Here is a 15,319-nt window from a genome sequence, read left to right as displayed (position 1 = left end):
GGAGGCCTTTTATGTGAGGCTCCCCCCACCTGCCCTCCATCACTAATGAATCCTGCCAGCACTTTCATGTGACGGGAGTGCAGAGTTGTGGCTTAAATGAAAGCTATGTCTTGATTCTTATCTCATTTCTATAATCAATCAATCAAGGGACGATAGTTCAACCTCTTAAACTGCATACGTTAATCTCTCACTCATATAACTACATAATTTACGCATTCATATTTTCATATTTTTGGTCTTCACGCATTATCAATAAACTAAAATCACATTAAATACATACAACATTCAAAATTTTTTTAAAGGCAAACCAAGAAGTAGTGAATAAGTATTAACTTTTAACAATAAAATTAACTTTTAACTATTAATAAGTATTAAATTCATAGAACATCGTGAATAATAACATTATCCTTATGCTGAAGAAGGCGTTTTGTTATCCTATGTTTAATCAACTATTTTGATTAAATGCTCAAACTGTTATCTCAAAGCCTGATTAACACACTATATGTCCAAAAGTATCCAGATACCTCTTCTAATGAGTGAATTCAGCTGCTTTAATGTGTAGCAATGGCTGGCATAGGCATATAGCCTTATAATCTCCACAGAAAAGCATTGCTAATTGAATGGGAAGCTTTAGCACATGAGCCGAGTCACCATGCCCAATGCCAAGTTTCGACTGGAAGGTGGTAAAGCTCCCAGGCACTGGGGGTTGTAGAGCAGTGGAATGAGTTGGATTGGCAACTGTCATTTAGAATGAATCATCCAACAGCGGTACACACTTAAAAGTGATGGTTATCTAAAGAATTCTTTAGTAAAGTAAGTGGTTCTATATAAAACTATGAACATGCAAAAGGTTCTATACAGCATCAAAAAGAGTTCTTCTATTATCACAAGCTTGACATTGTAACAGTAGAACCCTATTCAACACATTCATCAATCTGAAGAACCCTTTCATGATGCAAAGAACCTGAAGTGTTCATTGATCTATACAGAAACATTTTTATTACTAATGGCCCTTGAAACCTTCATTTTTAAGTGTATACCTGACTTTACAAATGCATTTGGATGAATGCAATCATATCCTCACAGGAATGTTCTAAGATCTAGAACAAAGCCTTCCTATGGAAGCAAAGGCTATTACTGGACAAACTCCTTTTACCTTTAAAATCCTTGGAATTTATGCTGAAAAGACTAGTGTCTAATTTTTAACACATAGTGGACCTAAAAGGTTTATATAATTTTAAAGTCTACTTTAGTTACGGCCGCCATTCAACCAGAGTAAAGGTGGTAATGTAATGATAACAATTACTAAGACTAATACACAGTACTGAGCAAAAGACACCACCTTCCATAATGTAACTTCCAAGCAAAAGGTCCATTCAGTACAAGATGAACGTTTTTTATAGGAGATATTTCAAAAGAGATTAGATTTGGGATAATCCACTTGCATAAGAAAGGAAATAGTCAGAGCAAATAAGTCAGGGTTTCCAAAACAAGTGAAAACTAAGCATTTTCAAAACTGGAGTTCAAAAAAAATTGTTAACATATATAGAGAAAATGGAATAACCAAGCAGCCATGCAAGACCAGGTATACCACCAAAACTGTCCCCATCAGACTCAGCATTCATCTTTAAGACATAGATGGTTCTCCCCATTCTTCCACTGTGAGAAGACAACTTAATGCTATGGGTCTGAAAGGATGTGTAACTGTCAAAAAGCCCTTACTGAGAAAAGAAAGTAGATAAAAAGTTCTCAGAACAACAGAATGCCCACCCCAGAGTTCAGACATCAACATCATTTTAATATGTTTAGGGTTACTTGATCATAAAATGCAACCAACATCTAAGACTGAACTTGAATATTCCTGCAGAATTCTTTGAAAAGAAAGTGAGTCTCTAAAAATATTACACACACACACACACACACACACACACACACACACACACACACACGGTGAGTCAAAAGTCACAGGACACGGTTTTATTTTATTTTTTATGCTGTCTCAAGCTTCCATGATGCGGTGCTGAAGGTGGTGTTTGTTTCGGATTTTCTCAGCATACACAATTGGTTTGAGATGACCCCAGAGATAAAAGTAGATAATAAAATTTAAAAAGAAAAAGTGTCCTGTGACTTTTGCCTCACCCTTGTATATACACTGCAATCTGTTGTAAGAAAATCAAAACAAACAAAAACAGAACAAACAATAATACCAAGGTAATAGAAAAGTTTATGATTGACAAATTCCCAGAGACTATAAGCATTTGAAGCACCGGGGGTTCTGCCTTTGATTTGCCTAACCTTGAAAGATAAAGACAGTTTAATTTTCTCAGTTCAATCATTTGTTTTTTTCATGCTGACTGCAATACAGGGAACTGTAGCTTTGAAAGCTGAAGGAGACATGGCTCATCTGATGCCGTTTCATAATTGTATATGCAAGCTTCTCCACAATTCCTACGGAAGCAGATCAGTCACAGTGAGAAATCGTATTTATATCACAACTTCACTATCTGTTGCAGCCCAGAGGAGCACAGGGGACCTGTGAGGCTTGCTGGGATTTTTTCCCTGTCACCCTCAGTTTGGGGCCTCCATACAGATTACATTAAAGCTGGGTTGAGAGTAAAAACGACTATGCAAATAAACTGAAGGTATTAAAAAGAACTGCTCGGGACAATAAGAGTCTTCCAAAAGATGATATAAGGTAATATTTTCTTTTGCATGGGTTGCATAACCAAGCTGTAGGATTAATAAGGTAATGATGATGTTCTAAAAGATGATTTTATTTGGGAAGATACTTTTACTTCAGTCTTTAATCCACCCAAATATTATAATTTTTTTTTGGGTATGGCTTATTGCTTTTATAAAATGGTAGCAACATTATGATCAAACGCACATAAATAATTTAAGTTATAATTATAATTCTTTTAGAGCATGAGTGCACAAGAGTGTGTTTGAGCAGGTAAATCACCCAACTTTGCTGGACACTGGCCCTCCAGGACTGGAGCTGTACACCCCTCGTTTGAAATATACTGTTATTACAGAAGAGAACCAGAACTGTCACCCATCATTGTATATTATCATTATATATTGCAGTCATTTAATTATTGTTATAATGTTTATATGAAGCAATAAATCCATAACATAAGTGTTTTATGCATAAACTTTTGCTTTATAAGTAGTTTCTGGTTACCATTTTGCCTACGCAATGACAACGCTACTTCAGGTTAGTGCCTCTATCTGATTTCCTCTGTTGTGTTAGCATCAAGATAAGGCTGATGCACATCATGTTTTCCTACACAGGGTTTAATGCTACTTAAGTAGGCTCTTAGTAAAAAGACAGACATGTACAGCATGCAAGATATTCCAGTAACATATCCTTTACCTTTATAGTTGTTCAGTAAATACTGTAATTCAAGGCCTAGCACTGAATATTACCAGAGAAGGGGTTGAGCCTGTTAGCTACCATTTAGCCTAGTTGTTTAGAAAATGACCTGAGTTTCGATAAAACTTCTTACTTCACGTATCCATACACTCAGTGGTCTAAGTGAGCAAAATAACAGTCCATTTCCATCTTGACTTGGTGCAGTAACACATAAGTCAACTGTGGTGAAGCACATTCTAAAGAATTTCTTTAGAGTTCAGTTTTCCAAGCCAAGAGAAGTAGTATTTGGCAAAGCAGTACACATTCCCAATGGATCAGCAACTGGCCTACTTAACTCACACAACTAGGGAGAACAGGAGGTGCAGCTGACTCATTTTTCATGAGCTCATAAATCAGACACCCTGTTACTTAATTTTTCAGTGTCCGAAAAAAAAAAAGCCTTTTGCACTGGGGTCGAGCGTAACAATGATATGATATTATAGATAATTGACAGTGTATGCTGACAGTGTTTAAGGAATTGTGGTTACAACATGTGACGTAATTAAATGTACAAGGTGCACTTCATAGCATTTTAACAGGATTTATCCCTTTTAGGCGAACAGAAAATTGCTATTTCTGTGGTTTATCCACTCTTGTCCATTAGTAATGAGGTTCTTAACCCTGTTGTGGCGCTTATTGTGAAGAATATCATCTTCATGTCTATCATCTATCATCATCTATCATCATCATAAATTATATTTAATGTATATGACATTTAGTTTAGTCAAAAACTATTTTCAAACAAAAAAACCCCAAAATCTTTTAATCATTAGTCTAATAAAACAAATCAGTAATAAGCATTTATCGATCTAAAATGAATGATCTTGCAATTTCACTCTGAAAACATCATGGCGCATCCAACAATACTTATGCCTTGTGCATCTTTTATACAGTGATGGAAAACATGGTAGCCACACTGAAGGCTCCAACTGCACATGCTGATCCGTTTAACTGTGGCCAACATGGACATACACTGCAACTCCTCTGGTGGCAGATTTGAACAAGTAAAAGGGAATTTCAATTTAAATTTCAAGTCTCTGCAATGTATAGCTGGTAAGACGTTCAGTCTGTCGTTATGGCATCTATTGCAACACTAAATCAAACAAACACTAAATATTGTCATGTGAAAAAAATCTTCAAGTATCCTGGAATATTTTGGTCATATTGCCCACCCCTACTTTAATTTTTTTCACATGCATTATTTTCAGAACTCAGTACCTGAATCCACACGGGCTCCATGGTTGGTCCGGGGGATGTGAGGTTCTCTAGCTGACCAGTCCGCTTGTAGGTGAACACAGTTCCTGCTGCTTTGTACTCTCCATTCCACTGGATGGTCCAGCCACCATTCAGGAAATACTTTTCTGGGTCGTTACTCCGTAAAGCCAGAAAGTTCCCAGCCTCGGCCACCTCCTCAATGTAGATGTCCCGTGCTCCTTCTGGAATCAGACCAATGTCCACATAGCCTGGGAGACAGAAACAAACCTGCTTGTTATGAAAGCTTAAGCTCAGTACTGAAGAATTCTGCACTCTACAAACTAAGACATTCCAGCCTTAAAAGATTTGCGACACATAAATGGACACTGTGAACCACTGTTGTGGTTATAATGAGTGCATATCATACCCAGCCCCTCAGTCTTCTCAAAGGTTCTCTTCACAGTTTCACAAGTAGATCCGTTGCCATGACACACTCCACACCGGTCTTCAACTGCACTGGAGTCGATCTCATAATCACAGCCAATGTTCTATAAGACAGAGGTCACACATAACACATAACTCACAGTGCAATACATGTAAATGGGTTATAAGTAATGGTTTCTAAATATGCTTAAAAAGCTATAATGAAATCACTGTTGGTTACTGTAATCACACTGGGTTGGGCTGTACTTTTCATGGCAGAGAATTGACTCAAATCTCCCATTGGGATCAATGAAGTAAAATCAATCAGTCTACTCAAGATGACCACTTGCATAAGTAAGGGAAAAGTCAAAAGATGCCAAACTGAATGAAAAAGAGTTTTCAAGATTAGAGCTCAAAAGATATAGATTCTTAAAAGATGGGACACTTCCCATCTAAAATTAAATCTTTCATCTTTGAGAAACAGAAGAAAATCAAGCTCCGTTATTGCTTCTTGATTTCTTTTCTTCCTTCCACTGTGAGGAGGCAACTCAGCACTGTGAGTCTGAAAGGATGTGTAGCTGACAAAAAAGCCTTTACTGAGAAGAGAAACTAGACAGAAAAGAAGGAAATCTGAAAAAAAAGCAAACAAAGAACCTGCGAGTGTTCTCCGAATAATTGACTGAGCACTCCAGAGTCCAGATCTCATGCGAGACTAAACTTTGGAGGGGTGGGGAAAATATCCCTGTAGGCAAAAAGTGGAAATACAAAATTCTATAAAAAATAAAAATAAAAAAACGTAGTGGCATATTTTAATATACTTTCAGCAGAGTATTCTTTCAAAAAAATGCCTGGTATGTTTCAGATTGTAATTGTAATTATAAGCTCATGATCTCAACAAAGAACACAAACTCACTGCAACTATTCAGACAGAATCACCACACTTTGTTTGCACCACTGTGCTTAATATCACTCTTAGCACAGTCTGCTTGGATTTTTTCTGCATGCTTCCTCCACACAGAATCTATCATCAGTTTGATGAAGTAACTTTATGTAAGTTTACCAGTGAGTAAATGCTCAAAGTGTCCAATTACTTTTTAGAGCCACTGTACATCAAAGAAACATAAGACTACATACCATAGCTGGTCATCATCCCATACTCATAAATAAGCTCCGAAGGTCCTCCTAGATGCCTCACAGTTATAAACTAGCATTCAGTGAATGGTTTAGTACTAGGCAGAACCACTCTTTTACAGTTCTTTACATAACGGGGATGTTATCCAGCAGCAACCAAAAACAGTATTGGAATAAACAAAAAAAAAAGTTTTACACGTATTGCACTGTGAGTTATGTTTAAAGAGTAAAATTACAAAGATTTTAGTGAAGCAGAAGCATAAACTGCAACATTTGGCAAAAGCCATTTCAATGTCATGGATTTCATATCCTATAATTATTTCTACTTTCAATAAACAATTTTGGAAAAGTATAAAAAACATGCATTCTTTTCTAATATAAAAGAAATATTTTCATTACATTAATAATAATAATAATAATAATAATAATAATAATAATAAATAACATTTATATAGTATCCTGCCTTCCGCCCGAAGATTGCTGGGATAGGCTCCAGCATCCCCCTGCGACCCTGACGGAGAGGCGGCTTAGAAAATGGATGGATGGATGGATGGATGGAACATTTATATAGCGCCTTTCACAAACCCAACACAAGGTCGCTTCACATAGCAAAAAAAAAGAAAAACTATACAGAGGAGGAGGAAGAAAAATGTGCATTAAACAGAAAAGTCTTTAAGTCAGATTTACAAGAAGAAAGAGAAGAGCCTCCCTGAGGGATTGAGGAAGAGAATTCCAGAGTTTGGGGGCCATGGCACTAAAGGACCTCTCTCCCAAGGTGCAAAGTCTGGTGCACGGAACAGCAAGTAAGTTATTGCTAGAAGATCTGAGAGAACGAGAGGGAGTGTAAGAGGTCAGCAGTTCTCTGAGGTCGGGGGAGCAAGATTATGCAAAGCTTAGAAAGTGAGAAGTAAGATTTTAAACTTTATACGGGACGGGACCGGTAGCCAGTGTAGCTGGGAGAGAATGGGGGTGATATGAGCCGAACGCTTAGTGTGGGTGAGAACTCTAGCTGCAGAGTTCTGAATGTACTGTAGCTTTTGGATAGACTTTATAGGGAGACCAACAAAGAGGGAGTTACCATAGTCAATGTGGGACATAACGAAGGCATGAACCAGAGTTTTGGCATCTTTATCAGACAGGAACGGTCAGAGATGAGCAATGTTACGTAAACGAAAGGATGCAGTCTTGGTGAGGAATTTGATGTGCAGATCAAAATTGAGTGATGAGTCGAGTAAAACATCAAGATTTCTAACGACAGGTGCAGGCTTAACGAGCAGGCCATCAATACTAACTGAAAAATTGGATGACTTTGATAGTAGAGGTTTAGGGCCAACCAGTAAGACTTCAGTTTTAGCAGTGTTCAGCATGAGAAAGTTATTTAGCATCCAGAGCTTTAAATCAGAAATACAGTGAATTAGTGTACTGGGGGGGGGGGGGGGGGGGGGGGGGGGGGGGGGGGGGGGGATTATCTGAAGGTGTGTGTGTACTGAGATAACTGAATATCATCAGCATAACAATGGACGTTTAGGCCATGGCTACGAATAATCTGCCCAAGGGGTGAAATGTAAATTAGGAAAAGTAGGGGTCCAAGAACTGAGCCTTGCGGGACACCACATCTAACAGGGGAGGAGGAGGATTAATGTGGGCCTAACGTAATAAACTGGTGTCTGTCTGTAAGATATGACCTGAACCACTGTAGGGCTGTGTCAGTGATGCCAATAGAAAAAAGACGAGAAATGAGAACATCATGATTAACAGTATCAAAAGCTGCACTTAAGTCGAGGAGAAGGAGAATATTGAGAGAACCGCTATCAGCAGACTGGAGAAGATCATTAACAACTCGCAGAAGAGCGGTCTCAGTGCTGTGGTGAGTACGGAAACCAGACTGGAATGGCTCATAGAGGGCATTATCACTCAGAAATGTCTGGAGTTGGGAAGCAACCACTCTTTCCATTACATTTACATTTACATCATTTGGCTGACCCTCTTATCCAGAGCGACTTACAATTTTATCATTTTACATAGATAGGCCAAGGCAGTGTTGGGAGTCTTGCCCAAGGATTCTTATTGGTATAGTTTGCCCAGGTGGTGATTGAACCCCAGTCTACAGTGTAGAAGGCAGAGGTGTTACCCACTACACTAACCAAACCATTACTTTAGCTAAAAATGGAAGGTGTGAGCTGGGTCTGTAATTAGAAAGAGAAGTCGGGTCCAATTCAGGCTTCTTAAGTATCGGAGTAACTGCAGCAGTTTTAAGGGCAGTAGGAACAGAACCAGAAAAGAGACATTAATTTATCACTGTAGCAATAGGGGTGTTGATTACAGATGAACAGGCATTGAGTAGAAGGGAGGGGGCAGGGTCAAGCTGACAGGAGGAAGCATTAGTCTTAGTGATGAGCTCAGAGACAGAAAAGGAGTCAAGTTAGCTTTGTGTTCAAAGAAGGAGAATCTGTAAAGGAGAATGGCTGGGAAGCAGAAGAAAAGAGGCTATAGATTTGATTAATTTTCTTGTTAAAAAAATGTAGAAACGCCTGACATTGCTCAGGTGAATGGGGGCACGCTGATACAGGAGGATGGAGGAGTTTGTTAATGGTTCGAAAGAGATCTTTTGGCCTAGACTTAGCATTATTTATGATGGAGGAGTAGTAGTTGGAGTGGGCAGTGTTAAGGGCATCCCTATATTTGTGGGTGTGTTGACTGTAAAATAGAGAGTGGACAGTAAGGCTGGCTTTTTTATAAAGGCGCTCAAGAAGAGAATAAATACCAATAGCCTTCAGAACCCTTAGTTCAGGGGTGAACCAAGGACAGGAGCGGGCGGCAGGGAGGAGTCTATTCTTAAAAGGGGCAAAATCATTAAGCAGTCCAGAGAGACAGTGTCATTATCATTATAGAGAGAAACCATGCTCTCAGGGCTGATAGGTTATGTAGGTCAGACAGGGCTGAAGACTGAAGAGAAGCAGCAAACATATTGAGATTGACAGACCTAATATCATGATAGACAACAGAGACTTTTTCACAGGGGGGAGGAGTAGAAATATGAGAAGTACATTCAATGAGACGGGCGGCACGGTGGCGTAGTGGGTAGCGCTATGGCCTCACAGCGAGGAGGGCCTGGGTTCGATTCCCCGGCTGGGCGGCCAGGGTCCTCTCTGTGTGGAGTTTGCATGTTCTCCCCGTGTCTGCGTGGGTTTTTTCCGGGTTCTCCGGTTTCCTCCCACAGTCCAAAGACATGCAGTCAGGCCAATTGGACATGCTAAATTGCCCCTAGGTGTGAGTGTGTGAGTGACTGTCTGTGTCTGTCTGTCTGCCCGCCCTGCGATGGACTGGCGACCTGTCCAGGGTGTATCCTGCCCTCCGCCCGAAGACTGCTGGGATAGGCTCCAGCATCCCCCCGCAACCCTGACGGAGAAGCGGCTTAGAAAATGGATGGATGGATGGATGGACATTCAATGAGCTTATGGTCAGAGATACCAGAAACTGAACCAGAGGCAGAGATGTCATTCAACATGCTGCATCAAGTTAAACCACTCTAAAGCTGAAAGGAACTCAGATGTGAGAGAGCATTCAGTATCAACATGGATACTGAAGTCACCAAGCACAATTATGGCAGAGCAAAGAGATGAGATACTTGTGAGGAGTTCATTAAGTTCAGACAAGAAGTTAGCAGCAAGTTTGGGAGGGCGATAAACTAACAGGAACAGTAAAGGTGAGGAGGAAACAACCTTCAAGGCAAATGTTGTAGTACTGAATAGGGAAAGTTCTTTGACCGTTAAACCGGAATGATGAACCACAGCCAGACCACCTCCTCTCCCTTTTAGTCTGTGTTTTGAGAGATAACTGTAGCCTGGGGGCGTCAGCATGTTTAAATATAAGTAGTCACCAGGTTGTTGCCAGGTTTCCGAAAGAAAAACCATATCCACTTTTATCTGGGTGATGAGGTCATTGATTAACGATGCTTTATTAGTTATGGATCGTGCGTTAAGATGGGTGAGGTTAAAGCAGCAACGGCTGGGAAGACAAGGCTCAACCAGTTTTGAAAGTGGACGGAGATGGCCATGACTCCATGGATGGCTTTAGTGACACGCTGGCAAGCACGATTATATGTCCATATAGTCGGGATCCACGCATCAGAGCCATCACAGCCAAAACTAAACGAAGGTCCTCTTTTTGAGCGGTGGATGTAACGTGGATGTCGAGCAATTCCAAGTGTCTGGCAGAGATTATATGACGCGGAATCCAAGCGCACATGGCAGTCAAGGTGTTTAAGTTCAGATCGTGAGGATTTAAACATTTCCAGAGTGTAAAAAACAAAAATGAACAGCACGACTCGAGGCCAAAAACAAAAACTCTGGACACTGGCCGTGGACATGACGGAGAAGAGTGAACATGCCAGAGCTCAGACCACGCACGTTAGCCAACCAAAACCCACTACACCACCAGCCAAGACTGCGAGAAGCACAGGAGAAGAGGAAGAGGGCTTGCGCAGGTGAGGAGCAGGTGTGTCATAGGCATTATCACATAGCAAGATTCAGCTTGCTAGTAGACAACAGAGAGAGTCCATACTCTCCAGTACTGGAGAGTATCTGTACCAAAAGTCCCGCAAAAAGGAAAGAAAAAACAGCCACAAGAAAAACAAAACAAACAAAACACAGGCGAGTGGCGGCAGCCAAAAACAGCGTACACTCAACCGGAACCAGAAATGAGTGATTACAAATGATATTATCAGGATAACAATTTGAATAAAAAGTAAAATCTATGAATGTTTACATGAATTTCAGAATTTCTCAGTATTTGATAGTTCCCTCTTTTGCTTTAATGACATGGATTCATGGACTCCATAAGGTTGTGGGCGAAGGCCTTTGATGAGCAGATAAAAACCTCCTGAGGCTCGTCTAAACACTTCAATGCTCGAATGGAAGGAATAAGACTGAAAAAATGTGACGTTTTTTGTACAAAGGCCTTCATATGGTCATCACCACAAATTTGCCTAAATTTAAATAATGACCCAGAAATAGTGTAATAGTGTAGTGTAATCTTAAAATATTGTTCATTTCCAAGCTGAAATAAAAAAAAGAAAAAAAGGAAAAAAAAAGAAAAATCCAGATTATCACAGACTTTTTGACCCCATTGTAAATGAGCATAAATATTCAATATACTCATATACTTTTTTTTGTAACATATTTCAGCTGCTTTATTTCCTTGTTTGAATTGTCTATTTTGGTTAAAGTGTACGATATGTTTTGCATATTTTTGGAGAAAATAAGACATACTTGATATGACTTGATAGACAGGACTGCAGGGAGATCATCTAACAGCCAGGGAGCTATTTGAATCAAAAGCTTCATAGCTGAAAATGCCTGTAGCTGTGTTTCTCAGCAGCTTGTGCATACTCGTGCTCTCAAAAAAGCATGCCTTGAGTGCCTGTATATGGAAATGGAATTCAGTTCAGGCCAAGTCCTTCACACAACAGAGTGCATCATCTTAACATGCTGTTCCCTTATGCACAAATGCATCACCGCCTCCTCCGTATCCCTCTTGCAAACGCAACTCATTTGTCACTAAGACGATTCTAAGTAGGACATGATACAAATGCAGCCCATTCTAAGAAAATAATCTCTGCCCTTGCAACCTCTGAGTGTAACGTATAGCCTAGTTTGTGTCCAACAAAACATGCTTCATTTGACAACTGGGTGTGCTTGCTTAGAACTAAAGCAAACTCCTGTGAGACAGATTTCTACAAGTGGTGTGGAACTGAAATCCTTCACCAGGTGAACCTACATGACCCATTCAGACTGAAGGCCACATATATACATACTAGGGCCCCACCGATATGAACATTTTGTGGCCAGTAGAGATACCCATCTCAGGGTGGGGAAAAAAAACAATGGCCACTATAATTTTAGATTAATTTCACACTCCTATACTCCTATTATTATTATTTGCTTTTAAATGCAAATAAGTAACAGAAACTCATGGGATTAAATGGACCAATACCAAAATGGAATTCTTTTTAAAATAAAATGTTGGTGCAGTATTTAAACACTGATAAAGTTTTAAAACAAATCGTCTAATGTAACGGTCCATGTATGCAAATAAGCTGCAAAAACAGCCCCTTTTTTAAATGTATTGTACAACCCTATTTCAAAAAAAGTTGCTACGCTGTGTAAATGATCTGCAAATCATGTAAAACCATCTTTTTAAAGGAAAATGGTACAAAGACAACACATCAAATGTTGAAACTGAGCGATATCATTGAAAAATACATGTCATTTTGAATTTGATGCCAAGAACACATTCCAAAAAAAGTTGGGATGGGCATGGTTACCACTGTGCCGCATCACCTCTTCTTTTAACAACACACTGTAAGCATTTGGGAACGGAAGAGACACTGCTGTAGTTTTGAAAGTGAAATGTTTTCCCGTTCTTGTTTGATATAGGATTTCAGCTCCTCATCAGTTCGGGGTCTCCTTTGTCATATTTTTCATTTCATAATCCAGCAAATGTTAACAGTGGTGACAGGTCTGGACTGCTCGCAGGTTTAGCGCCCTGACTCTTCTAATATGGAGCAATAATGTTGTTATACCTGCAGAATGTAGTTTTACATTGACTTGCTGAAGTAAGCAAGGCCTGAAAAAGATGTTGTCTGGGTGGCAGCATAATGGTATATAATGGTATACCAGCAGTAATGGGGCCTTCACAGATGTGTACGTCACCTATGCCATGTACACCAAATCCACCCCATACCATCATGAATACTGGCTTTGGAACTGTGCATTGATAAACTGAGTGGACTTGAGCCTAAAGGACATAGTGCCCATGATGTCCAAAAAGAGTTTCAAATTTTGATTTGTTGGACCACAGCACACTTTTCCACTTCCCCTCAGTCCATTTTAAAAGAGCTCTTAAAAATATTACATCTGCAGAATTTTCTTGTTGTTCAGCAGCACAAACTCTGTAACTCTGTATATGTAAATGAACAGCTCATACAAACTATATCAGTCTGAAACTGACCCAAATATGTTGAAATGTAAACGTCTCAAAAAGCATATAAAAACACAACAAACTAAAATAAATATGTTGTGTTTCTACACACTAAAACAGTAGTATATTTAGAAAGCAGTCCAAACAAAGATGTTCCGCATCACTGTATATTTTTTTATCTGCACTGCACTTTAGAATTGTCCAGATTTGTCAAGGGAAGTGCAAATCTGGCAACCCTGAGCGAAGGGAGAAAAGGTTTTTCCATGGCTCTGGTCCAACAGAGTGAAACAAAAGAGTTAAAATGGAAAGAATATGGGCAAACACTGCGCAGCAAGACTTGCAAAACATATTGTGTCCCTAATATGTTTCATTCATGTGGGCAATAATGCGCTCACTTTGTGTCTGCACCTGCGTGGTCTTTACTGATTAATGTAGGAGCGACTACAGGTGGCACTCAGCGATGCAGTTTTGTCTAAAACACCATTTTGTTGAGTTTATAATAGTTATTTAAGCTGTTCATGCTCGTGTTTAGTTTGTCTTAGAGTGATGCTGTTTGCGGTTTACTGTGTTTGGGCTTATCCACAATACAGCACAATGCATCATATTTTGGCTTGAAACCTGGAGGAAAACGTTCTCTGGCCTTGAATGTGCTGTGAGCTTTGGGAAAATGAGAGCAAATGCATGAAACAACACACTAATGTTAATGCAATAGTCATATCTTCTGTCACATTCATTGAAGCGCAGCTAGAAGTCTGCAGCAAAAGCAGATTCCGGTTGCATAAGTATCACATTTTTGTGCAAGCAAATTCATGTGTGTACGAACAAGTTGGCTGAGGTCATGTAAGGACCGGACAGTGAACTCACATTGGGCCGAACAAAGCCTGGAGTAGCAGAACCTAAGCAGACAGTATTGTGAAAGGCAGCATGCTGAGTTTTTGGAAGCCATTTCACAATGGCTATTTTTCGCTCCTGCTGGCCACTTGCACTCCTTTATTATACACTGTGTCTGTAGCTTGTGTCTTCAAAGGAACACTGTAGAGGCATAAACTGTAGGAGGAAAGAGATGGGTCAAAGGTATTACTGACCTTACAGATGCCATTAATGCACATGTCCCGGCTCTGGCTACCCTCATGGCACTGGGTACCATCAATCACAGCATCCACCATCTTCTCTGAGAAATACTCATTCACTGGGCGGCAGTGCAGTTCACATGGATTAACTGATAAACAGAACAAATTGTTTACTGTTTCTCTACAGCATAATGAACGCTAAATGCTCTCACACCAGACAGAAGCAGTTATAGTACACATTGGCTAAAAACTTAAACCTGATATGAAAATAATAGAGATTTTAACTGATAATATGTAATAATAATAATAAGAAGAACAAAAAGAATAATAATAATGGCCAATGAAATGCATTATTTATATTTCATGCTTTAAACTCCTTAACTTAAAATATGATATAAAAAGGGAGTGATCATCATTGAGCCTTATTATTCAATCTTTTCTTTAAATTACCATGATACAAGTTATGTAGGTGAAAGAATAAGAAACTAAATTGTGGCCCACATACTGGGCCTTCATGATTTAAGGGTTTTAACTTGTTAAAGCCGACACAAAATGTGGCCGTTTTAGCTATTATTTACTTCAATTTCTGAATGCTATAGTTTCATTCATTTAATATGTAAAAACATGATTAAATATTTGTATTAATTTGTTTTTGTAAAAGACATCAATTTAAAAAAAAAAACACCACATGAATAGGGCTATTATTAATACCTCAGCATAAACGTTCACACTAAACAAATCAGTACTAAGTGACATAAACTGTGCTCTGAATGAGTTTATGTGATTGCTCAGAAAAAAAAACAACAAAAAAACATGTAGAACCCAAAAATAAATAAAGCTTTGGGCATATATTATACAGTGATAGAAAACATGGGAGCACACAGAAAGCTCCGGTTCTACACACTGAAACTGAGGAAATATTTTACAAGGATGTGTACAAGGTGCTACACTTTTTTGGGGGTCCAGTACTGTGTTAGTTGTACTCATACTATGTGGTCTTTCTGTTTAATTAGCATTCCTGCCTAAAACAGGATTTAGCATGTTATTTGCCACGTTTTGTAATATTATGTATTATCACTGGTTTACAGAATTCCCAGCTATGGAT

The 15,319-nt window shown here is 39.2% G+C and overlaps 1 protein-coding gene across 1 annotated transcript in view; it reads right to left on the bottom strand.

Annotated features, from left to right (window-relative positions):
• The window catches only part of LOC108434578 (A disintegrin and metalloproteinase with thrombospondin motifs 7), a 114,828-nt gene that overhangs the window by 55,359 nt on the left and 44,150 nt on the right, over positions 1-15,319 (bottom strand). Inside the window, exons 13-15 of the mRNA XM_017709819.2 lie at positions 14,230-14,363; positions 5,037-5,157; positions 4,634-4,878 (exon numbers count right to left, since the gene is read on the bottom strand). Coding sequence (XP_017565308.2) covers positions 4,634-4,878; positions 5,037-5,157; positions 14,230-14,363 — 500 coding nt within the window. The remainder of the gene's footprint in view (positions 1-4,633; positions 4,879-5,036; positions 5,158-14,229; positions 14,364-15,319) is intronic.

This window comes from Pygocentrus nattereri, chromosome 15, assembly GCF_015220715.1.
Source record: "Pygocentrus nattereri isolate fPygNat1 chromosome 15, fPygNat1.pri, whole genome shotgun sequence".
In the NCBI taxonomy this organism is placed as follows: domain Eukaryota; kingdom Metazoa; phylum Chordata; class Actinopteri; order Characiformes; family Serrasalmidae; genus Pygocentrus; species Pygocentrus nattereri.
Note: the sequence above shows the minus strand (reverse complement) of the source record. Positions and strands in the feature narration are given on the sequence as shown.